This window comes from Macaca mulatta, chromosome 8 (assembly GCF_049350105.2).
Source record: "Macaca mulatta isolate MMU2019108-1 chromosome 8, T2T-MMU8v2.0, whole genome shotgun sequence".
Lineage (NCBI taxonomy): Eukaryota > Metazoa > Chordata > Mammalia > Primates > Cercopithecidae > Macaca > Macaca mulatta.
Genome location: NC_133413.1, coordinates 66,791,995 through 66,817,776, shown reverse-complemented (window position 1 = coordinate 66,817,776; position 25,782 = coordinate 66,791,995). Strand labels below are relative to the sequence as shown.

General features: G+C 38.9%; 1 protein-coding gene across 4 annotated transcripts in view; it reads left to right on the top strand.

Annotated features, from left to right (window-relative positions):
• Nucleotides 1–6,835, top strand: part of PLAG1 (PLAG1 zinc finger) — a 50,664-nt gene extending 43,829 nt beyond the window's left edge. For 3 of the 4 annotated variants that reach the window (XM_001085381.5, XM_001085496.5, XM_001085625.5), the window contains one exon: nt 219–6,835. In XM_001085381.5, coding sequence (XP_001085381.1) covers nt 223–1,479 — 1,257 coding nt within the window. In that variant the 5' untranslated portion in view covers nt 219–222 and the 3' untranslated portion in view covers nt 1,480–6,835. The remainder of the gene's footprint in view (nt 1–218) is intronic. The other variant, XM_028852684.2, reaches the window with a different exon arrangement.
• The last annotated feature ends 18,947 nt before the right edge of the window (nt 6,836–25,782 follow it).

Genomic DNA, 25,782 nt, shown 5'->3' with positions numbered 1-25,782 from the left:
GATAGCTGGAAACCAGCAAAAACTAAAGTGGCAACTTAAATGGCTCAAGTTTTGCAGTAATTAGGCATATTAACTATCCTTGTGGTATATATTAAGTTAAACAGTTTCCATTACTAAGGGAATTCTGTGTTAGCATAGTAGTTTAGCTTCCATTTGAAAAGTGAATACATGCCATTTTTGTCATGATAACTACTTATAGATTATATCTGTGTTTAAAGGCACATGGCTACTCATTCTCCTGAGAAAACCCACAAGTGTAATTATTGTGAGAAAATGTTTCACCGGAAAGATCATCTGAAGAATCACCTCCATACGCATGACCCTAACAAAGAGACGTTTAAGTGCGAAGAGTGTGGCAAGAACTACAATACCAAGCTTGGATTTAAACGTCACTTGGCCTTGCATGCCGCAACGAGTGGTGACCTCACCTGTAAGGTATGTTTGCAAACTTTTGAAAGCACGGGAGTGCTTCTGGAGCACCTTAAATCTCATGCAGGCAAGTCGTCTGGTGGGGTTAAAGAAAAAAAGCACCAGTGCGAACATTGTGATCGCCGGTTCTACACCCGAAAGGATGTCCGGAGACACATGGTGGTGCACACTGGAAGAAAGGACTTCCTCTGTCAGTATTGTGCACAGAGATTTGGGCGAAAGGATCACCTGACTCGACATATGAAGAAGAGTCACAATCAAGAGCTTCTGAAGGTCAAAACAGAACCAGTGGATTTCCTTGACCCATTTACCTGCAATGTGTCTGTGCCTATAAAAGACGAGCTCCTTCCGGTGATGTCCTTACCTTCCAGTGAACTGTTATCAAAGCCATTCACAAACACTTTGCAGTTAAACCTCTACAACACTCCATTTCAGTCCATGCAGAGCTCGGGATCTGCCCACCAAATGATCACAACTTTACCTTTGGGAATGACATGCCCAATAGATATGGACACTGTTCATCCCTCTCACCACCTTTCTTTCAAATATCCGTTCAGTTCTACCTCATATGCAATTTCTATTCCTGAAAAAGAACAGCCATTAAAGGGGGAAATTGAGAGTTACCTGATGGAGTTACAAAGTGGCGTGCCCTCTTCATCCCAAGATTCTCAAGCATCGTCATCATCTAAGCTAGGGTTGGATCCTCAGATTGGGTCCCTAGATGATGGTGCAGGGGACCTCTCCCTATCCAAAAGCTCTATCTCCATCAGTGACCCCCTAAACACACCAGCATTGGATTTTTCTCAGTTGTTTAATTTCATACCTTTAAATGGTCCTCCCTATAATCCTCTATCAGTGGGGAGCCTTGGAATGAGCTATTCCCAGGAAGAAGCACATTCTTCTGTTTCCCAGCTCCCCCCACAAACACAGGATCTTCAGGATCCTGCAAACACTATAGGGCTTGGGTCTCTGCACTCACTGTCAGCAGCTTTCACCAGCAGTTTAAGCACAAGTACCACCCTCCCACGTTTCCATCAAGCTTTTCAGTAGGATTCTGGGACATGGATTTATTACAGAAATGTATGTGTAGCCGTGCCCTAGATGACCATTTTTATTTTAGTGCCTACTTTAAAACAGTATAAAAATTTCTGCTTTTGTATAATACAAATTTTCATTAAGCCAGTATAAAATAGAAACTAGCTTTTAAAACGAGCTTTGGAACCATTTGTGTTCAGTTATGTTTACCTGGGTATTTTGTCCTGATTCACTGCCAATTGTCATATTTTAAGAGGTTGGTTTTGTTTTGTTTTTTTTTTTCCATATAGGAAAGCCATTATTAGTAGTAAATCTTTATAAATCCCATTTTCAAATTACTTTTAGATCTTAAAATTTTCATTTTTGTCTAATAACAATGGCTCTACCTTTTGACATCTGGCTCATTAAAAGTTTAGCAATAGAATGTAAATTGTATAAAATGTTTTTGAATAACTAAAGGGTTTAAATTTTGTTACTAGCATCTAAATGGATTAATAATCAAGTACTTCAAATGAATTAAGAGTCCAGTTTGGGAAGATAACAGATGTTTGTTAGATACACCATAATTTCAGATCAGTATACTCTGAAGACTCGCTATTGTCTGGCTAAAATATTTGCCATCTTTATTATGAGCCTTTAAGAAAAATAAACCCTAAACACAAAGCATCAGTATTTATAGCAAAAAGAAACTCTTTGTTAGGTGACATGGCATTTCGTGCCACTTAATAGTTGGCCCTAAATTATTACACAGGATATTTTGTCATGTTTCATCCTTCTTAACATGCTACCTTTTCATTTAATAATAGTAATAATGTATGGCATTGGGGTCTTCAGAGTCAATACATAGGTAGATCTCTTTAGTCTTTTCCACCTTTCACATCCAAGGGGTGGGTCAAGTACAGCCAGCAATTTATTTTGATTGTTGGTCCATGGTTAGTCCATAATCTAGAGCCATTGTGGAACTGCAGCCATGAGGTGTGTTTATCCCAGAGTGGACTGACTCAGCCTCTGTGGGTGACAGACTTCTAAGCAGGAAGATAGATGTGAAGAACATGGTTACATTTGGGAACTTGGCTAGGGATCATGGCCCCTGTAGCCACAGTTAAAAACTGGACTTCTTAGAAGTGAAGTGAAAGCATATCGCTTATATCATTTCTTGTTGAATTTGATACATTTTTCTTTCCCTTAAGAACCAAAAGCAGAAAACAAAAACAACAGTCCTACCCCCATGTTATCTTTCTGATTCAATGTGAATCCATCTTTCCTTGCAATTTTTTGGATGGAGAATTTGAAGTTAAATGCATTAGAAAACTACCCGAGGAACTACCACAAAGTTTTAAGTGACTAGAAATATATACAGTAAAATCCCACTTTGATGCTTCTCTGGGAAATGATAGGAGTGTTGCAAATAAGTTGAGTTTGTAGAGGGGAACAAAGTAAAGTAAAACAAGCCTATCTTAGTTAACATGAAAGTAACAATCGAGAATATATTATATTCACTGAATAATTATAGGCTTTTCCTCACCTTAGACAACCAACATAATCTTCTTAAAGGTCTAATTAATATATTTTTCTAAGGGTCAGTTGGGACATTAACCTAAGAAACATATCTATTAAGCACTTGTTAACACCTTATTTTGGGACCCTCTCCGTTGGGGACGGGGGCAAGGGTGGGAGGTTTTTAGAAGAGTATATATCTCTTTAAAAAAAAAAAAAAGAAAGAAAGAAAAATATTTCTGAGCACTCATTAGCCCTATATGGAAACTTCTTTCCTTTTTGTAGGGCCAGTTATCACTGCAGATTGCAATGTTTACCAAGAATTTCTAAAAATGAGTGCAGATTACTGAATATAATACGTTATTTAAAATATTTGGGAGTAGTATAATTTGTGGAGAAATGTAAATTGTAATAATGTAAATGGGGGCTTCAATATATATATATAAAATACACACACACACACACACACACACATATCGCACTTCATAGAATCAAAGTTGCTCTCTGAAGGAGCTTTGGCTCCTGATATTTTATCATGCTCCTATATTTTTTTAATCCTAGGAGCAGTAGTTTTTATACTTATGTATTTAAATTTTATTATGAAAAATTACATTTATTAAAAAAGTGTGTTCCAAAGGCATTAAAATTATATATGTTAATAAGGAAGTACATTTTTAAATTTTTCAAACTGCTCCTAGCTTTTGGTTAGGAGAATATTTGTTCTGAAAGTAGGCTTTTCGCTCTGCTTCATTACTGCTTCCTTTAGTTTCTATGAAACAGATTGCTTACCTAAATCTTTAGTTGAATGATTAGTGTTCAATATTGCTTTAATCACCATATAAAAGGAAAAAAATTGGTGACAGAGCACAAATAGAAAACCTATTTTTAAATAGAAATCACAAATAGCAAGTATGGAAGCACTACTTTATTCTGTTTAAAATTTACTTAAGAAGGCATCAAATTAGTGAACTGAGACATTGGCCTTAGTAGGCTGTATTCACTGCTAATTTTAAAAAGGGAGTACCAGGATTTATTAAGTAAAGCATTTTGGAAATGGGGAATAGCGCCATATATGTGTGTATCTGTGTATATATATATATAAATAAATATATATATACACATACACACACATACACTTAAATCTTGCCCTGCATGAAATTCAAATATATGGAGGCACATCTTTCAGGGCACCAGTGTTAAAATTGTGGAGTCTTAATTTTCATATGTACACCTCTTTGCCTGTTCCCGCCCCCACAGACTTGAAATAACACTTCAGAGTAAGAGGGAATTCAGCTAATTTGTTTTGAAAATTGACTGTAGTGGTCACTAAACCCTTTTTGAGAGAATTTCTATTAAAGATGAGGCAGACTCGCTTATTTGAATTGCACAACATTCTAATAAGGATGTAACACAGAATTGGCTTTTTTTCCCCCTAGAAAAAGATTGTTTGTTTCAATGTCAACTAGATATGATTAAAAATAAGTATTGCCAATGCTGTTTTCATTCTCCAGTGGCCAGAATCATTATCCTTGAAATTTCTGGTAGTGCCTTAGCTTGGTTTAAAAAAAAAAAAAAAAAAAAGGGATTAACATTAAATAAAAGTAGTTTAGAATTTGGACCTCAGACAAGATATTGAACCTCATTCAGTTTCACTTCCACATGTGTGTACAAATTAGGTCACCAAACAGAAGTGTGAGTGTGGAAGGATCTTGGCACTGTAAGCAATGCTATCCATTGATGTATACAAGTACCTTTATAGTTATCGATCACTGTTAAAACTTTCATTTTAAAATCCTATTACCAAGTTCAGTTTTTTAAAACTTCAGTTGTCCTGGCTGATTATGCATCACTCTGTGTGCAGCTTTTTTATTTCATTTAGTGTTTCTTTCAAGCTGTGTATTTTTGCCTATTTGTTGCTTGTGCTTTATTTTTCTTAGTTATTTGTGGAATATAGTGATATATTGTGTTAATTTGGACAGTAGCGGTTTTTAAAAACCATATACTGACTGAAACATGAGCCAGAGCTGATTGCTTTATTAAGCTAATAATGAATGTTAAAGAGTACATATTTTCAGGATCGTTCATCTAGTGAGCAATACACATAGGCCAATATTTTTTTAAAAAATAGAGCTTGGTCAACCTCTATACTACACATATTACAAGATATAGCACTTTCAAAATGAATCTAAACCTTTACAGAAACTTGCTTATAGGTTATGCCTTTTAAGACTTATTATAATTCATTTCAAGTGCCATTAGATGATATATATGTAGGCCTTTGATATATAATGCTTTGTGTACAAAAATGGTAGATGGTATTTTAAACAGGTACATTTTTACAGTGTTTTCTTATCAATTTGCTATATTGCACAGAATCAGTGTGTGTCTTTTCATAAGGTTTTACAATGGTTTATTTTTTTACAAGGTTTACGTGTCTCAAAGCACACTGTCTTCCCAGTACGTAAGTTGAAAAATACCAGTTCACCCAAGTTGCTTCTAGCCTACTGAGATCCATGTGACATTGGAGGAGATCTTTTCAATGTTTAGTATTCGTCATTAGCAATGGCTGGCTGTTAGTTCTGGTAAATGTGTGCCTAAGTTGAACTTGCCTTGTTTTTCTCACACTGTGTCAGCAGCCATGTCTACAACACACAGTCTGTTGTGATCACATAGATCTACATAAGTTGTGCAGTTTTGTGCTAAAAACCCATAGGGAGCTCCTTTGGGATCATAGAAAAGAAGATCATGTGACCAGCATTGGTGAAGGCACACTCAGATTGCACTTAGGCCCTTTCCATGATGTTGTCAACCCTCTGAGGATGGAAGGCAGTGTCTTTTGATGTTATCTAGCCTAGAAGTGACACAGAACTATTGCTAATGTATAAAACACTTCATTGTATAAGCTTCAGTGGTACAGATGAACCAGAATGAATGTTTATCTTCTCAGAAACACTCCTTCAATATTATGTTGGATCATGCTGCTAATGTAACTTGGGCTACAACTCTTCATGGTGCTACAAACTTCTCTGTCTCATTCAGTCGTATTTTTTTATCCATAGAAAAAGGACTACATTAGGTGTAAAAGTGTACAATATATTTTTATACTGTGACTTAATTTGTCATTAACAAACTTTTACACCACCACAATGTATTCATGTGCACTTGCAAAAGGAGATCTCGGACATGCAAATGTTACCAGAACAAACCCAGCTTTTGTCCACAAGGTGACTGTAACTCAGAATGGAAAGTGGGCTTTATAATAGGGTGTGGAGTGAAGAACATGATGTATGTTACTAACAGCCCTTTGAATTTAACAAAAACTGGGAATCCATTAGGAAACGGATCGCATCATACCTGAACATAAGCTGGACTGCTGAAATTGTATTTTTAGCTAATGAAAAAGTATTTGGACTAGTACTCTAAAAATGTTCTAATGATAAAGTTTTGAGTCAAAATAGAAAAGAAAAAATCTGCATTCCAGGCCGAATTTTGTATATTTTTATTGCATTTAAAATTGCTATTCTGTAATATTGGGAAATCAAGTGGCTTATCATGTATATCATGTACTTAAAATGTATTCACAAACTACTGTTGTATTTGTATAAAATATAGACAAAGATCATATTTTTTGTGTGTGTATAAGCTCTGTAAAATAGCAATCACATTATGAAGCTGCAGTGATACTACATTTTAAACATTCACATCCAAAGAAGCAGGCTATTTATTGTCCATATACCGGATTTAAAATATTAATTTGCTGCTAATTAAACAATAGTACTGCAGCTTCTTGTGGCCTACAGTGTTATGTTTGCTGTAAGAATAAGATATGTGAATTCCACAAAATATATGAATAAAATTATAGAATGGCTTTAGATAATGTAGATCTTCCTGAAATTTTAATAGATGATACTTTTCTATTTGCTATCACATTTTTTCTTCAAATTATAAATATTTTCTCCTTTGATTAATATTCTAATAGCTGGCTCTAGGACAATATTGTTGAAATGAAATGTAAAAGCTAGGTTTTTGGTTTGTTTTAAAACTTTTGTATCTTTAGAGGAAGGATAGAAATTGTAAATAAAAAAAGTCAAAAGATGATGCATCAAAACTTTAATCCAGGTGAGTTTAGAATTCAAAAAAGGATATTAGTTGCTTGTTTCTGTGAGATAAAATTGGCATTTAGCATTTATTTAACACTTACTGTTTGTCAGTACTAAAATTATTCTTTCAGAATATTTTTATGTGTTTTTCAGAATAATTTTTAGCTTTGGGCTGTTTGCCTAAAATTTTGCTGAAGAAAGCTCCCTTGACAATTTGTGTGGACCAAAATGGCTATCACACACACATTTCAGCTAAAACTCATCTGCTAAATGGTCAGCAACACAGCTTCTGAGACAGGTATTAATTCTAAAAATTTGGTTAATACCTTTCCAGGAACCAACTGTAAAAATAATTTGTTATGTATCTCATAGCACCTCTTTGAGTATAATAGGAAAAATTCTTCCCTTACCTTTTCCGACTTCCAGAGGGGTAAAGAAAATGAACATAATTCCAGTGTGGCAATTCCCGCCTCTTTTCACTTGTTTAATTTCTGCAAATTAATGCAATATTTCTATGTTCTTAGAATTAACACTAAATATGTTTTAAATTCATATGAAATAGTTCAAGGACTTCAAAGAAGGAAAATACTTGTGCTCTTTTGCCTTTTGCAGAATATGTCACTGCCATTCTTTCTTTTTTTTTTTTTTTTTGAGACGGAGTCTCGCTGTGTCGCCCGGGCTGGAGTGCAGTGGCCGGATCTCAGCTCACTGCAAGCTCCGCCTCCGGGGTTTACGCCATTCTCCTGCCTCATCCTCCCGAGTAGCTGGGACTACAGGCGCCCGCCATCTCGCCCAGCTAGTTTTTTTGTATTTTTTAGTAGAGACGGGGTTTCACCGTGTTAGCCAGGATGGTCTCGATCTCCTGACCTCGTGATCCACCCGTCTCGGCCTCCCAAAGTGCTGGGATTACAGGCTTGAGCCACCGCGCCCGGCCACTGCCATTCTTTCGAGGAGATAGTTTTACCTTAAAGGAAACGAAAATACTTTTCTCCCTGATACACTGTTAACAGCATAGCACATAAATTCCCAGGTTCTGTCTGCTTGAGAAAAGGAATGGGAAAAGAGCATGGTGCTTGATGGAGACTGTATCCATGAAGGAGTACACAGAGTATCTTCTTTACTGTAGTCTTTGGCTGCCATTATTGCAGATGAAAATGAACAATTTTTTTTTTATGTAAACAGGCTAACTTTGCTTTACTCAATAGATAGATACTTTAAATGTAAACCAATGTGTATTATAAATGCACAAGTGGAAAATTCTATAAATTTGAATCTTTTTTTTTTTAAACAGGCAGATAGTCCATTTAAAATAACACCTCCATCAAGGTCTTAGGGTTTTGAGGGAATGAGAGTGGGAAGAGTAAAGGCCCCTCACATAAGGTTTTCTGCTTTATGGTATTATAATTTTTGGAAAGGTATTACTTCTGGTTTACTCTATTTGTCATTAGAGAACTTTAATAATTTATTGAGGCTCCTTTCAAAGTGTTGCTAGTGCAACTAGTAGTCTTACTGGAATAATGTTAGTAAACTGCTGTTTCAAAATAATTAATCTATTATTAGGATTCACACACACCTGATATTTTTAAGCAGGTTCCTGTAAACAGATTCTCATGACCTAGGAATGTTCATTGTGTAAGGAAGTTAATAACCCAAGCCATGATGCCCTGTTTAAAGATTTTTAAGTTTTGTCGGCTTTTCCCATCCCAGAATTAATGGTGATCAGTGGCTATAACAAATATAAACCCTGTGTCTTGAAGACCATGTGTCTTGAAGACCATGATGAGATAAGTTCAACTCATCCCCAGCTTTCTCAGTTAAATTATTATTTTTTTTTTTTTTGCAGTGGTAAAGTGCTACTTTTGTATTTTGTCATAAATTCTTTTATATGATATGTCCATATTTATTCCTATATGCTAGCTTTATTGAGTCAGTCAGTGACCCTTAAATGTTCCTCCATCCTTAACAGCACCTGCCCATTTCCTCCTCTGCCTTTTTCCATCATTTTCATAAGCAGTTACTCACTGTTCCTTATACTGGAGCCTGTGCTTATCTGTCCCTTTGCCTCCAGTTGTCCACCATCCCTGGAATGCTGGATTTCTCCTCCTGCACAGGAATTCCACATGCCAAAATCTTACCCATTATCCATCCTCCACCCCTTTTTTAATTCTCTCTCTTCCACAAAGCCTTCTGGTCTCATTAACTGAACAGTAATTTATTTTCCCTCTGAACATATATTACAGTTGATAACAGAATAATATATTTTCTAGTACTTGAGGGCAAAACCCTATCCACATACATTGATTAGATCATCTCAATAATATTTTTTCTAGTACTTGAGGGCAAAGCCCTATCCACATACAGCTGATTAAATTGTCTCAGAATTATATATATATATATATATATATATATATATATATATTTTTTTTTTTTTTTTTTTTTTTTTTTTTTTTTTTGAGACGGAGTCTCGCTCTGTAGCCCAGGCTGGAGTGCAGTGGCCGGATCTCAGCTCACTGCAAGCTCTGCCTCCCGGGTTCACGCCAGAATAATATATTTTCTAGAACTTGAGGGTAAAACCCTATCCACATAGTTCCAAGCACAGGGCAGATAATCAAGTATTTGTTGGAAGAATGACAAACAGTGCTTCCCTGAAAGACTCAGCCATTTTAATACTTAGGAGACTTTTAAAAAACCTTTTCAAAATTTGACACTAGAAATTAATAAAATAATTTTGACATGGGGCATCTCTATTCTGTGGAAAAGTATATTTTATACTCTGAAGAGTGTATAGTTATCCTTAAACTTCCTTTTGTTCTGGTTTTCTGCATCAGCGTGAGGAGATGCTACACGTGTACTGTCTCTTCACAGGTACATCATCACTAAATGCGTTCCCTACAGTGAACCAAAACTAGGGAGCCATCGAAGATTCTAATCCTCCTTTGTACTTCAAAGGCTCGTTAAGCTCTGAATTAGACGGATAAAAAGAAAAAATACACAGGTCCCAGAGACCTACAATTTGAAAGAGAATGAGACAGACTTGAAACACTGAAAGAAGTCAGTGGAACCAGGTGTGGAAGTTGTCAACCAGGTGTTGAAGCAAAAGACGAGTTCTGACACAGTTCTGATACTTAAGGACTCAGAAAGCATACTTTGTATTTTTTTTAATTACAAATAACCTAGAGAAGCAAAAATCGAATCAATATGGACATCTCCAGAAAGCAGAAGATAAATGTGGTTATAAACAGGGAGTTACCAATAACTTGGTTAAATCTAAGTTATTGATAATTTGCTAGTGAATAAGTATTTTTGAAAGCGATTGATGCTAATGTAATATAAATGTTTTCAATGGCTATTTGATAATCATACAAGTGGCTAGGGTTGACATATCAAGTTCCTATCTCCCCCTCCCTCTCCCTGCTCTCCCCCGCACTCTCCCTGCTCTCTCCCCCACCCCACCCCCCACCCACCCCCACACATACACAAAGGAATAAAAGATCCCTGCTAACCCTTTGGAGACATACATGGAACCACAGAACAAGGTGTTATGGAGTTCGAGTTGGAAAATCCAGTTTGGGGAGCAATTTAAAGCAAAAGTAATACAGTATTTTTCTAGTGTCCATGCCAGTTATTTCATATTCTTATTACCTTTACTAAAACCTCCAAAAAATAATAATGGCGATAGGCATTGGTGTCTCATTCCTGAGGTTAACTGAAATGATTTTTTTTTTTAATAAGATACTCTGATAGTTTGGGGACAATCCAAGCGTTTCTCCTGTAACATCGTTTCCTGAAGTACCTTTTCTTCTCTAAACACTGCACACAAAATAACGGGGCTTACCAGAGAAGAATGCCAGGACCTGCCCGGCGGGCGGACAGCGGGCCAGGGGCTCTGAGTCTGCAGCATCTGGACCCTCCTCCTTCGGGGGGGTTGGGCCGGGGCGCCCCGCTCAGGCGCGGAGCAAGGCGGTCTGGCGCCCCCACCGCAGTTCTCTGCGGTGTGCAGCTCGCCCTGCGTGGACGCTCCGGCCCAGGGGCAGCCTGTACCCACCAACCTTCTCCGCCATCCGGGGCACCGCTTCCTCGGGCGCGCGGGTCTCGGCCGCACCTGGCTGCGGGCTCCACGCCGAGGACGCGGAAGGTGCGGGGCCTGCGGCTCTGGGACAACCCAGACGGCCGAGATGTGCGACCTGGGGCGGCGTTGATGTGACGCCTGCATCCGGCCCCTCCTGTTAAGAAACCCCCTCCGAGCAGAACAGACGGTCGCCTTTATCACATGCAAGAATTACCAAGTTTGGCTGCCGACTTCTAGGAAATGCCTTTTCAGCATCTGTTGATGCGTCCATGTAGGTTTTTCTACTTTCGTTTATTGGTGTTTTCATCTTTGTTGAAACAGGTTGGCATTCCGGGAGCTAGCTGCTTGTTGTTGACACATTACTGGATTCTCTATGCTAATACTTTGTTTGAACTTTTGACTCCATATCAATATGTGAAATCGGCACCTAGTTTCCTTTTTGCTGAATTTATTAGCCTTTGGAACTCAAGTTATTCTGGCTTCAGAAAGACTGGTTGGGTAGGGAGGAGGGTGGAGGATGAGGTTCATTTTCTTGCCGTTTTGAAAGAACTTAACTATGGGAAATTCAGCCTGCTCTCTAAAAGGCGGATGGTGCTTGAGGCTCCCCTTCCTCTGGGCAGTTCCTCCTTCCCATCTTTACTCAGGCAATTGCTCACTTCAAATGCTCCTGTTGTTCTTGGATCCATCTGGGGACTTGGAATTGCCAGGAAATCACCCATTCCCTGCAGAATCTCACCTGTGCTGCCACAGGATTTGCATGCTGGGAGTCTTTCATCTCCACTGAAAGGAGACTCCCTTATGTCTGTAGCCGTTCTAGTCTGACTTCACCAAGCTGGCACTCAAAAAGTCTCACTATTTGTGATGTGGTCACCCTTTGTTTGCTTTAATTTTGTGTGTGTGATAGTTTACTATTGGTTTTCAATTTTTCACCTAATCTAACAGTCTTTGTCTTTAATGAGTTTATTCAGTTCATTCATAGTTAAGACTGATTTTCTTCTCTTACTCTGTGCTTATTACTTTAAGGATGGTTTCTCTTTTTCATTTACCTTATTTTTCTCAGTTTAATAGAGTCGTTAATCATTCCACTTCTTCCCCTTTTAACTTTGATGTTCCTTTGTATGTTTTTGTCTCTTTAATCACTACAGTCCCTTTTCCCCTGCTTTTTATTTTTTTGTTTTGTTTTTGTGTTTTTGAGATGAAGTCTCCCTCTGTTGCCCAGGCTGGAGTGCGGTGGCGCGATCTCACTGCAACCTTCCCCTCCCCGGTTCAAGCAGTTCTCCTGTCTCAGCCTCCCAAGTAACTGGTATTACAGGTGAGTGCCATCATACCTGGCTAATTTTTTGTATTTTTAGTAGAGATGGGGTTTCGCCATGTTGGCCGGCTGGTCTCGAACTCCTGACCTCAGGTGATCAGTCCGCCTCTGCCTCCCAAAGTGCTGGGATTACAGGTGTGAGCCACCATGCCTGGCCTTCCCCTGCTTTTTAAGTCTTACCACACATGACTCTTGTTTTATTTGTAGACGAAAATACCAACTATTTTCCTCCATTGAGAACGCCCCATAACACACTAATTCTTCGCTATTCCTTTTCTCTACCCTGTTCTTCACAAATGGACCCATTTACCACCCCCACCTACACACACCCCCATGGCACTTCTCGGACAACCCCAATACTTTGCAAGCAAACTTTAGCGTTATTATTTTCCATAACTCTGGATGACCATCTATTTAAATGTATTCTGATGGTAGATTAAGTGCTATAATCTTTATTTGGTTCTTTATTACCGTTTGTCTTTCTCTACTGAGATTTCCTATGTGTTCATTCAGTGAGCACGTACTTTTATGTCATTCAGTATCATCTTCAAATCCTTTTCTGCTGATCCCAGCCATTGCTCCTTCTCAGGATCTTCCCACGGATCACCTTTTCTCTTGTCTATGGCTCACATGTTCCTGTTTGTTGTTGTTGTTGTTTTGTTTTGAGACGGAGTCTTGCTCCATCACCCAGGCTGGAGTGCAATGGTGCTATCTTGGCTCACTGCAACCTCTGCCTCCCAGGTTTAAGTGATTCTCCTGCCTCAGCCTCCCGAGTAGCTGCAATTACAGGTGCGTGCCACCACGCCCAGCTAATTTTTGTATTTTTAGTAGAGACGGGGTTTCAACATGTTGGCCAGGCTGGTCTTGAACTCCTGACCTCAGGTGATCCACCTGCCTGGGCCTCCCAAATTGCTTGGGATTACAGGCATGAGCCACCTCACCCAGCCTCTGATATAGAGATTCTTTTAGCCTAAATTTGGCCCCTTGGGGTCTGCCCATTGTATGGGTACAAGAGTCAGAAATGTGGGCAAAGTTTGTACACAGAATTTGCCTCCTGTTCTGAGTCTCTCTGCTTTCCAGGATTCCCACCTCCTCCTTTACTTTCCAGCTGCTGTTTTCCCTCCAAACTGTATTGTCTGATTTTTCAAGTCAATAAGACTACAAAGTTCTATCTGCGATTTAGTTGCCCTGGGAGTGTGTGATACACTTGGAAAATGAATTTTATTTGCCTTGGTTTATAATACTGCATCTGGAAAAGCTATGAAATCTGTTAATTCTCAGAAAAAGTTCCCAACTTTTATGGGTTTATGGTCTTTACATACAATAGGAATGAAGGATTATGTGTGTGTGTGTGTGTGTGTGTGTGTAATCTTTGCAGGTAGCAAAGATTCTGTGTGATGCCTAGGTCATACAAATCTATGATTAACTTTATAACAACTTTTCATACTGTCTTCCAAAATGACTGTACCAGTTTTTTTATTTCCATGAATAATGAGTGAGAATTTCTGTTGCCCCACATTTTTAAGCTATTTTGATATTCGTCTCAGGCGGTTTTAGCTAGTTGTTGTTTTAATTTACATTTCCCAATAACAAATGATGTTGAGAACCTTTATATTTTATTTTCCAACTTCATAAAACATTTTTAGCAAAATATCTGTTCAGATCCTTTGTCTATTTGGTATTGGATTAATTTTGTATTAGGTTGATTTTTTTGTCATTGAGTTTTAAGAATTCCTTATGCATTCTAGATATGAATGCTTTATCAGATAAATGATTTGCAAACATTTTCTTCCAGTCTGTTGCTGGTCTTTTCATTGTTTTAACAGTATCGAAAAAAGCAAAAGTTTTCCATTTTTGTAAAGTCCAATTTATATTTTTTTTTCTTTTGTGGATTGGGCTTTTGAAATTGTATCTAAAAATTTATAACCAAAACTAAGTTCATGAAGATATTCTAGATGTTTTTCTGTAGGTTGTGTAGTATTATGTTTTACATGTAGGCCTATGATCCATTTTGATTTAATTTTTGTATAAGATGTAAAGTATATGAGGTTTGAGGTTTATGTGATTTGGGTTTTTGTTTTGTTTTGTTTTTTTCAAATGGATGGTCATTTGTTTTAGGACAACTTTTTCATTTCTGACTTTTCTATTCTGTTCTATTGATGTGTGTATTTATCATTTCACCATCTCACACTATCATAATTACTGTAATAGTCTTGAAATCAGGACACATGCATCTTCCAAGTATATTTTCCTTTTTAAGAGTTGCCTTGGCTATTCCTTTGGTTCTGTGTACATTACATAGGTTGTATATATTTTATAATCTACATATTGATACCTATTAAAAAGTTTGTTTGGATTTTTGTGTTGTGTTGCATATATAATTTGGGAAACATGGACACCTTTCAAATATTAAGTCTTTCAATCCATGAACTTAGTATCTTTCTTCAGTCATCTAGATCTTTGTTGCATTGGTATTGTATAGTCTTCTACATACAAATCTTCCACATATATTATAAGACTTATATCTAAGTACTCTTTTAGTGTTATTGTAAATAGTATTTTTTAAAATTTTAGATTCTAGTTTTTATTGGTGATGTATAAGATTAAAATTGACTTTTGTATGTTAACCTTATATCCTGTGACCTTGCTAAACCCACTTATTAGTTCCAGGTAGGGGTGTGTGTGTGTGTGTGTGTATGTGTGTGTGTTTCTTTTCTCCTTTCCACTGTATATGCCTTTTATTCCTTTTTCTTGCCTCATTGAACTAGCTAGAACTTCCAAGATGATGTTAAGTAAAGGTGTTAATTGAAAACACCTTTGCCTTTTTCTGTATTTTTATAGGGGAAGTATTCAGTATCTTGCCATGAAGTATGATGTTAGTTGGAAGTTTTTCATAATCATCTTTTATTAAGTTAAGGAAATTCCTTTCAACTTCTAGTTTGTATGAGTTTTTTAAAATTATGAGTAGATGTTGAATTTTCTTGAGTGTTTTTTCTTCATTTACTGATGATAGGTTTTTTCTTATCTAGTCTACTCATATAGTGAGGTACATTGATTAATTTTGAATGCTGAACCAGCCCTATATTCCTGAGATAAGCCTGACTTCTTTGTACAGTATTATCCTTTTTTATGGACTACTGGATTTTACTTGCTAATATTTTGTTAAGGCTTTTCATATCTGTGTTCATGAGAGATGTTGATCTGAAGTTTTCTTGTGAATATATGAGAAAACGTGTGTATGTATGTGTGTGTTTATCTCTCTATAGATATAGAGATATATATACATACAGGTAGATATATCTCTACCAGTGCATAGTTATGCATAGGCAAATTTTAATACAACAACTCAGAGTCCATTCTAACCTTCCCCCTTTTCATATATTAACTCTCTTCTCCTGGTTCTTATTATCTACAATATATTTACTTACTTACCCAATTTTATAATATACATAAAAGTGCTTCATAATTGCTAACCCATATCTACTCACAAGAGCATAATATTTGTTTACAGTTCTTTTGGTCTTTAACCTGAGGGCATGTAGTCAAAATACTGTGTTGACTATTACTCCCGTCCTCTTTCAGTGTGGTCATGTTATCCATTTAAAATAGAGCTGGGTTCAGGAGAGGTTCCAAGATGGCCAAATAGGAACAGCTCTAGTCGACAGCTCCCAGCGTGAGCAATGCAAAAGATGGGTGATTTCTGCATTTCCAACTGAGGTACCGGGTTCATCTCACTGGGGCTTGTCAGAAAGTGGGTGCAGCCCACAGAGCCTGAGCCAAAGCAGAGCAGGGCATCACCTCACCTGGGAAGCGCAAGGGGTCAGGGAATTCCCTCTCCTAGCCAAGGGAAGCCGTGACCTGGAAAATCGGGATACTCCCACCCTAATACTGCACTTTTCCAATGGTCTTCGCAAACGGCACACCAGGAAATTATATCCCGTGCCTGGCTCGGAGGGTCCTATGCCCAGGGAGCCTCACTCACTGCTAGCACAGCAGTCTGAGATCGAACTGCAAGGCGGCAGCGAGGCTGGGGGAGAGGGGTCCGCCACTGCTGAGGCAGTAAACAAAATGGCCAGGAAGTTCAAACTGGGTGGAGCCCACTGCAGCTCAAGGAGGCCTGCCTGCCTCTGTGGACTCCATCTCTGAGGGCAGGGCATAGCTGAACAAACAGCAGCAGAAACTTTTGCAGGCTTAGACGTCCCTGTCTGACAGCTTTGAAGAGAGTAGTGTTTCTCCCAGCATGGAGTTTGAGATCTGAGAACGAACAGACTGCCTCCTCAAGTGCATCCCTGACCTCTGAGTAGCCTAACTGGGAGGCACCTCCCAGTAGGGACCGACTGACACCTCATACGGCCAGGTGCCTCTCTGAGACAAAGGCTCCAGAGGAAGAGGAAGGATCAGGCAGAAACATTTGCCATCCTGCAATATTTGCTGTTCTGCAACCTCCACTGGTGATACCCAGGCAAACAGGGTCTGGAGTGGACCTCCAGCAAACTCCAACAGACCTGCGGCTGAGGGTCCTGACTGTTAGAAGGAAAACTAACAAACAGAAAGGACATCCACACCAAAACTGCATCTGTATGTCACCATCATCAAAGACCAAAGGTAGATAAAACCACAAAGATGGGGAGAAACCAGAGCAGAAAAGCTGAAAATTCTAAAAATCAGAGCACCTCTTCACCTCCAAAGAAACGCAGCTCTTCGCCAGTGACAGAACAAAGCTTGATGGAGAATGACTGAGGATTTGAGAGAAGAAGACTTCAGACAATTGATAATAACAAACTTCTCTGAACTAAAGGAGGATGTTCGAACCCATTGCAAAGAAGATAAAAACCTTGAAAAAAGATAAGACGAATGGCTAACTAGAATAAACAGCATAGAGAAGACCTTAAATGACCTGATGGAGCTGAAAACCATGACACGAGAACTACATGACACATGGACAAGCTTCAGTAGCCAATTCTATCAAGTGGAAGAAAGGATATCAGTGATTAAAGATCAAATGAATGAAATGAAGTGAGAAGAGAAGTTTAGAGAAAAAAGAGTGAAAAGAAATGAACAAAGCCTCCATGAAATATGGGACTATGTGAAAAGTCTGATTGGTGTACCTGAAAGTGACAGGGAGAATGGAACCAAGTTGGAAAACACTCTGCAGGATATTATCCAGGAGAACTTCCTTAAGCTAGCAAGGCAGGCCAGCATTCAACTTCAGGAAATAGAGAGAACACCACAAAGATACTCCTCGAGAAGAGCAACTCCAAGACACATAATTGTCAGATTCACCAAAGTTGAAATGAAGGAAAAAATGTGAAAGGCAGTCAGAGAGAAAGGTCGGGTTACCCACAAAGGGAAGCCCATCAGATTAACGAAGGATCTCTCGGCAGAAACTCTACAAGACAGAAGAGAGTGGGGGCCAATATTCAACATTCTTAAAGAAAAGAATTTTCAACCCAGAATTTCATGTCCAGCCAAACTAAGCTTCATAAGTGAAGGAGAAATAATATCCTTTACAGACAAGCAAATGCTGAGAGATTTTGTCACCACCGAGCCTGCCTTATAAGAGCTCCTGAAGGAAGCACTAAACATGGAAAGGAACAACCAGTACCAGCCACTGCAAAAACATGCCAAATTGTAAAGACCATTGATGCTAGGAAGAAACTGCATCAACTAACGAGAAAAATAACCAGCTAACATCATAATGACAGTACCAAATTCACACATACCAATATTAACCTTAAATGTAAATGGACTAAATGCTCCAATTAAAAGACACAGACTGGCAAATTGGATAAAGAGTCAAGACCCATCAGTGTGCTTTAATCAGAAGACCCATCTCATGTGCAGAGACACAGATAGGCTCAAATTAAAGGGATGGAGGAAGATCTACCAAGCAAATGGAAAACAAAAAAAAGCAGGGGTTGCAATCCTAGTCTCTGATAAAATAGACTTTAAACCAACAAAGATCAAAAGAGACAAAGAAGGCCATTATATAATGGTAAAGGGATCCATTCAACAAGAAGAGCTAACTATCGTAAATATATATGCACCCAATACGGGAGCACCCAGATTGATGAAGCAAGTCCTTAGAGACCTACAAAGAGACTTAGACTCCCACACAATAATAATGGGAGACTTTAACACCCCACTGTCAACATTAGACAGATCAATGAGACAGAAAGTTAACAAGGATATCCAGGAATTGAACTCAGCTTTGCACCAAGCGGACCTAATAGACATATACAGAACTCTCCACCCCTAATCAACAGAATATACATTCTTCTCAGCACCACATCACACTTATTCCAAAACTGACCACATAGTTGGAAGTAAAGCACTCCTCAGCAAATGTAAAACAAGAGAAATTATAACAAACTGTCTCTCAGACCACAGTACAATCAAAATAGAACTCAGGATTAAGAAACTCACTCAAAATCGCTCAACTATATAAAAACTGAAGAACCTGCTCCTGAATGACTACTGGGTACATAACGAAGTGAAGGCAAAATAAAGATGTTCTTTGAAACCTATAAGAACAAAGACACTGGCCGGGCGCGGTGGCTCACGCCTGTAATCCCAGCACTTTGGGAGGCCGAGACAGGCGGATCACGAGGTCAGGAGATCGAGACCATCCTGACTAACACGGTGAAACCCCGTCTCTACTAAAAAATACAAAAAACGCCGGGCGCGGTGGCTCAAGCCTGTAATCCCAGCACTTTGGGAGGCCGAGGCGGGCGGATCACAAGGTCAGGAGATCGAGACCACAGTGAAACCCCGTCTCTACTAAAAATACAAAAAATTAGCCGGGCGCAGTGGCGGGCGCCTGTAGTCCCAGCTACTCAGGAGGCTGAGGCAGGAGAATGGCGGGAACCCAGGAGGCGGAGCTTGCAGTGAGCCGAGATCGCGCCACTGCACTCCAGCCTGGGCAACAGCGTGAGACTCCGTCTCAAAAAAAATAAAATTAAATTAAATTAAAAAAATACAAAAAACTAGCCGGGCGAGGTGGCGGGCGCCTATAGTCCCAGCTACTCGGGAGGCTGAGGCAGGAGAATGGCATGAACCCGGGGGGCGGAGTTTGCAGTGAGCTGAGATCCGGCCACTGCACTCCAGCCTGGGTGACAGAGCGAGACTCCGTCTCAAAAAAAAAAAAAAAAAAAAAAAACAAAGACACAACATACCAGTTTCTGGGACACATTTGAAGCAGTGTGTAGAGGGAAATTTATAGCACTAAATACCCACAAGAGAAAGCAGGAAGGATCTGAAATTGACACCCTAACATCACAATTAAAAGAACTAGAGAAGCAAGAGCAAACACATTCGAAAGCTAGCAGAAGGCAAGAAATAACTAAGATCAGAGCAGAACTGAAGGAGATAGAGACACAAAAAAACCTTCAAAAAATCAATGAATCCAGGAGTTGGTTTTTTGAAAAGATCAACAAAATTGATAGACTGCTAGCAAGACTAATAAAGAAGAAAAGAGAGAAGAATCAAAGAGATGCAATAAAAAATGATAAAGGGGATATCACCACCGATCCCACAGACATTTACAAACTACCATCAGAGAATACTATAAACACCTCTATGCAAATAAACTAGAAAATCTAGGAGAAATGGATAAATTCCTGGACATACACACCCTCCCAAGACTAAACCAGGAAGAAGTTGAATCCCTGAATAGAGCAATAACAGGCTCTGAAATTGAGGAAATAACTAATAGGCTACCAACCAAAAAAAGTCCAGGACCAAATGGATTCACAGCCGAATTCTACCAGAGGTACAAAGAGGGGCTGGTACCATTCCTTCAGAAACTATTCCGATTAATAGAAACAGAGGGAATCCTCCCTAACTCTTTTACTGAGGTCAGCATCATCCTGATACCAGAGCCTGGCAGAGACACAACAAAAAAAGAATTTTAGACCAATATCCCTGATGAACATCAATGCAAAAATCTTCAGTAAAATACTGGCAAACCGAATCCAGCAGCACATCAAAAAGTTTATCTACCATGATCACATTGACTTCATCCCTGGGATGCAAGACTGGTTCAATATATGCAAATCAATAAACGTCATATAAACAGAACCAAAGACAAAAACCACATGATTATCTCAATAGATGCAGAAAAGACCTTTGACAAAATTCAACAGCCCTTCATGCGAAAAACTCTCAATAAAGTAGGTATTGATGGGACGTATCTCAAAATAATAAGAGCTATTTATGACAAACCCACAGCCAATATCATACTGAATGGGCAAAAACTGGAAGCATTCCCTTTGAAAACTGGCACAAGACAAGGATGCCCTCTCTCACCACTCCTATTCAACATAATGTTGGAAGTTCTGGCCAGGGCAGTCAGGCAGGAGAAAGAAATAAAGGGTATTCAATTAGGAAAAGAGGAAGTCAAATTGTCCCTGTTTGCAGATGACATGATTGTATATTTAGAAAACCCCATTGTCTCAACCCAAAATCTCCTTAAGATGATAAGCAACTTCAGCAAAGTCTCAAGATACAAAATCAATGTGCAAAAATCACAAGCATTCCTATACACCAACAACAGAAAAACAGAGAGCCAAATCATGAGTGAACTCTCATTCACAATTGCTTCAAAGAGAATAAAATACCTAGGAATCCAACTTACAAGGGATGTGAAGGACCTCTTCAAGGAGAACTACAAACCACTGCTCAACGAAATAAGAGAAGACACAAACAAATGGAAGAACATTCCATGCTCATGGATTGGAAGAATCAATATCGTGAAAATGGCCATACTGCCCAAGGTAATTTGTGGATTCAATGCCATCCCCATCAAGCTACCAATGACTTTCTTCACAGAATTGGGAAAAAACTACTTTAAAGTTCATATGGAACCAAAAAAGAGCCCGCATTGCCATGACAATTCTAAGCCCAAAGAACAAAGCTGGAGGCATCATGCTACCTGACTTCAAACTATACTACAAGGCTACAGTAACCAAAACTCCATGGTACTGGTACCAAAACAGAGATATAGACCAATGGAACAGAACAGAGCCCTCAGAAATAATGCCACACATCTACAACCATCTGATCTTTGACAAACCTGACAAAAACAAGAAATGGGGAAAGGATTCCCTATTTAATAAATGGTGCTGGGAAAACTGGCTAGCCATGTGTAGAAAGCTGAAACTGGATCCCTTCCTTACACCTTATACAAAAATTAATTCAACATGCATTAAAGACTTAAATGTTAGACCTAAAACCATAAAAACCCTAGAAGAAAACCTAGGCAATACCATTCAGGACATAGGCATGGGCAAGGACTTCATGACTAAAACACCAAAAGCAATGGCAACAAAAGCCAAAATTGACAAATGGGATCAAGTTAAACAAAGGAGCTTCTGCACAGCAAAAGAAACTACCATCAGAGTGAACAGGCAACCTACAGAATGGGAGAAAAATTTTACAATCTACCCATCTGACAAAGGGTTAATATCCAGAATCTACAAAGAACTTAAACAAATTTACAAGAAAAAAATTCAACAGCCCCATCAAAAAGTGAGTGAAAGATATGAACAGACACTTCTCAAAAGAAGACATTCATGCAACCAATAGACACATGAAAAAATGCTTATCATCACTGGCCATCAGAGAAATGCAAATCAAAACCACAATGAGATACCATCTCACACCAGTTAGAATGGCAATCATTAAAAAGTCAGGAGACAACAGGTGCTGGAGAGGATGTGGAGAAATAGGAACACTTTTACACTGTTGGTGGGACTGTAAACTAGTTCAACCATTGTGGAAGACAGCATGGTGATTCCTCAAGGATCTAGAACTAGAAATACCATTTGACCCAGCCATCCCATTACTGGGGATATACCCAAAGGATTATAAATCATGCTACGATAAAGACACATGCGCACGTATGTTTATTGTGGCAATATTCACAATAGCAAAGACTTGGAACCAACCCAAGTGTCCATCAATGATAGACTGGATTAAGAAAATGTGGCATATATACTATGGAATACTATGCAGCCATTAAAAAGGATGAGTTCATGTCCTTTGTAGAGAAATGGATGAAGCTGAAAGCCATCATTCTGAGCAAACTATTGCAAGGACAGAAAACCAAACACCACATGTTCTCACTCATAGGTGAGAACTGAACAATGAGAACACTTGGACACAGGACGGGGAACATCACACACTGGGGCCTGTCGTGGGGTGGGGGAAGGGAGAAGGATAGCCTTAGGAGATATACCTAATGTAAATGATGAGTTAATGGGTGCAGCACACCAACATGGCACAGGTATACATATGTAACAAACCTGCACATTGTGCACAGATACCCTAAAACTTAAAGTACAATTAAAAAATAAATAAATAAATAAAATAAAGTATAGCTGGGTTCATTTGTTTTTGTGTTCTACTTTTTTTAATTCCCTGTCCTTGTTGATGTTTTCTTTGAGTATATTTTCTTTAATTAAGTATGTGAAACATTAACATGGTTCTAACATTCAGAATATATTTTTAAACTATGTCAAAGAAATACCACTTCTTCATCATTTTTATCTTATTCTCATACTCTCACATTTTCTACCCACATCTTACCGATTGGCTTTGGTAAGCAATCTCATTAGTTTCCAGTCTATTCTTCCTAAATTTCTTTCTTTTTTTTTTCCACAAATAAGCAAAACATATATATTTTCTTATTCCCCTCCCCCACTTTTTACACAAAAGATGTATTATGGGATATATATTGTTCTATGTTTTGCTTTTTCATGTAACAATATATCCTGGAAATCACTTCAAGTCAGTCCATAGAACTCTTCCTTGTTATTTATTATACTGCATAATTTTATCTTCTGTGGATGTAGCATAGCTTATTTAACCACTCTCCTATGTATGGATACTTAGATTGTTTCACATATTTTGCAGTTGCAAATAATGCTGCAATTAATAACTGCATATGCATTTTCACATTGTTAGCAGTGTATCTTCAGGGTAAACTCTAGATGTTCGATTGCTGAGTCAAAAGATAAGTGCATATGTAGTTTTGTTGATTCTCCAAGTTTCCCTCCAAAATGGTTATATGAATATGTATTCCCATTTATGTTGCTTTTAACAAGTTATTTTTCTCTTTGTACATTCCCCCAACATCTGTAGTTGTTTTCATGGAAAGGTGGGTCTGAATAAACTATTTCAGCATTATACGGAATAATCCCTTGTGCATCACCCTTTTTTTTTTTTTTTTTTTTTTTTTTTTTTTTTTGAGATGGAATCTCACTCTATCACCAGGCTGGAGTGCAGTGGCACGATCTCAACTCACTCCTACCTCTGCCTCCCGGGGTTCAAGCAATTCTCCTGCCTCCGACTCGTGAGTAGCTGGGACTACAGGCACATGCCATTACACCCAGCTAATTTTTGTATTTTTAGTAGAGACTGGGTTTCACCATGTTGGCCAGGATGGTCTTGATCTCTTGACATCGTGAACCGCCCGGCTCGGTCTCCCAAAGTGCTGGTATTACAGGCGTAGGCCATCATGCCCGGCTGCGCATCACTCTTAAATATGAAATCAATCAGTGACCACTGGATGTTTCAGGCAACATTCCACATGAAGGAGACAGAGACCTAAATGACAAAAAAGAAAAGTGGAAGCGCAGATGAAACAAAGGCAATGAGGAATAGAAAATAATTTTTAAATCTTGTCGTTAATATTCTGTATAAGAAAGACTATTTTGTCCACAAAGAAAAAAAACCTTATTTTTTCTTAAAAAAAGCAATGTGTGTGTATATATGTGACATAGAGATATATGTGTATACACACACACAAGCATGCATATGTGTATTTCCTAACTCTGCCATCTGAGCTGGCTTAGAAGCAGTGATAGCTAGTAGTAATGAGCACACTAAATACTCAAATCTTGGTTTCCAAGTACCATTCTCCACTAAAACATTCAGGGCTGCTTCTAGGGATGTGTCAAGTAAAGTACAAAACAATCTTCCAACATATTGTTATACTAGACAGTAAGGAAATCCTTAAAGAATGATGGGAGAACATGTGAAAAAGGACACAGAAGCCAACTTCAAGGGGCACCCACTGGCTTCACTTGGGCAAAAATAAATAAATAGTGATGGTAATGGATTATAACCCGCAGAATAAGACAAGAATATATGAAGCCATAAATGAAAAATTAGCTGGGCATGGTGGCATGGGCATGTAATCCCAGCTACTCAGGAGGCTGAGACATGAGAATCACTTGAACCTGGGAGGTGGAGGTTGCAGTGAACTGAGATCACGCCACTGCCCTTCAGCCAGGGCAACAGAGTGAGACTGTGTCTCACTAAATAAATAAATAAATAAACAAACAAACAAATATGTATATAAGTAGAGAAGTAGAATTCCATCTAATAATTGTAGAAAGAATGATGAAATTGCCAAGCCAGGAACTGACAACTATGAATCATCAGTGGATACCTACTAATGGGCAAAACTATGTTGTTGAGAATCAGGTTATTTACCTAAGATTAAACTATTTCCCCACGAAAGCTAGAAGTGAAATAGGAAGCCTATTCTCATCTGATAGCAAAAAAGTTATAGGTCACCTGAATAAAAGTCTAACCTGAATTATAAAAGCAGACTGTCACAACCCCTCAGTCAGTTCCTAGACTTACAGAGCCAGTTTACAGGCCCAGAACCCCTTGAAGGAAGAGGCTGAGTCTCCTTAAAGAAGGACCCCAGACACTGTCAAGAATTTATATTGTTAATCTTTTTTCCTAGACTTCCCTAAAAAGAACTATGGCCTTCTATCAGGGTAACTGTGCATGGGGGAAAGGAAATAATCAGACTTTCCAGAGACTACTAGACACTGGCCTTGAGTTGACACTAATTTCAGGTAACCCACTATGTCACTATACTCTACCAGTCAGAGTATAGGTTTAGGTCCAGTGATCAACTGAGTTTTAGCTCAAGTCCAACTCACAGTTGGCTCAGTGTGTCACTGAACCCATGCTGTGGTTGTGTCACAGAATCATTGGGGTGTCGCTTTGCCAGCCGGAAACCTCTGTGGCTGGTGGCGCCTTTGCCCAAGTTTGGCTCGGGCCCACTGGGCTCATTCCACCCACCCAGCCAGGCAGGCTGCACTTGGCTTCTGCTACCAGCCCAGATCTCATGCCTGCCAAAGGTGAGCCAGGCGCAGAGTGGCAAGGGGCGTGTGAGTGAGCATGGGGTCTGGCCACTGCACACAGCCAGGCATGCTGGCTGCAGTGAGACAGGCAGGTCCAGGCACTGGCACAGGTGCCGGCTCCATGCAAGGCTGCAGCTGGACCAACCACACTGCAAGTGGCTTCCACTATGGGCACCA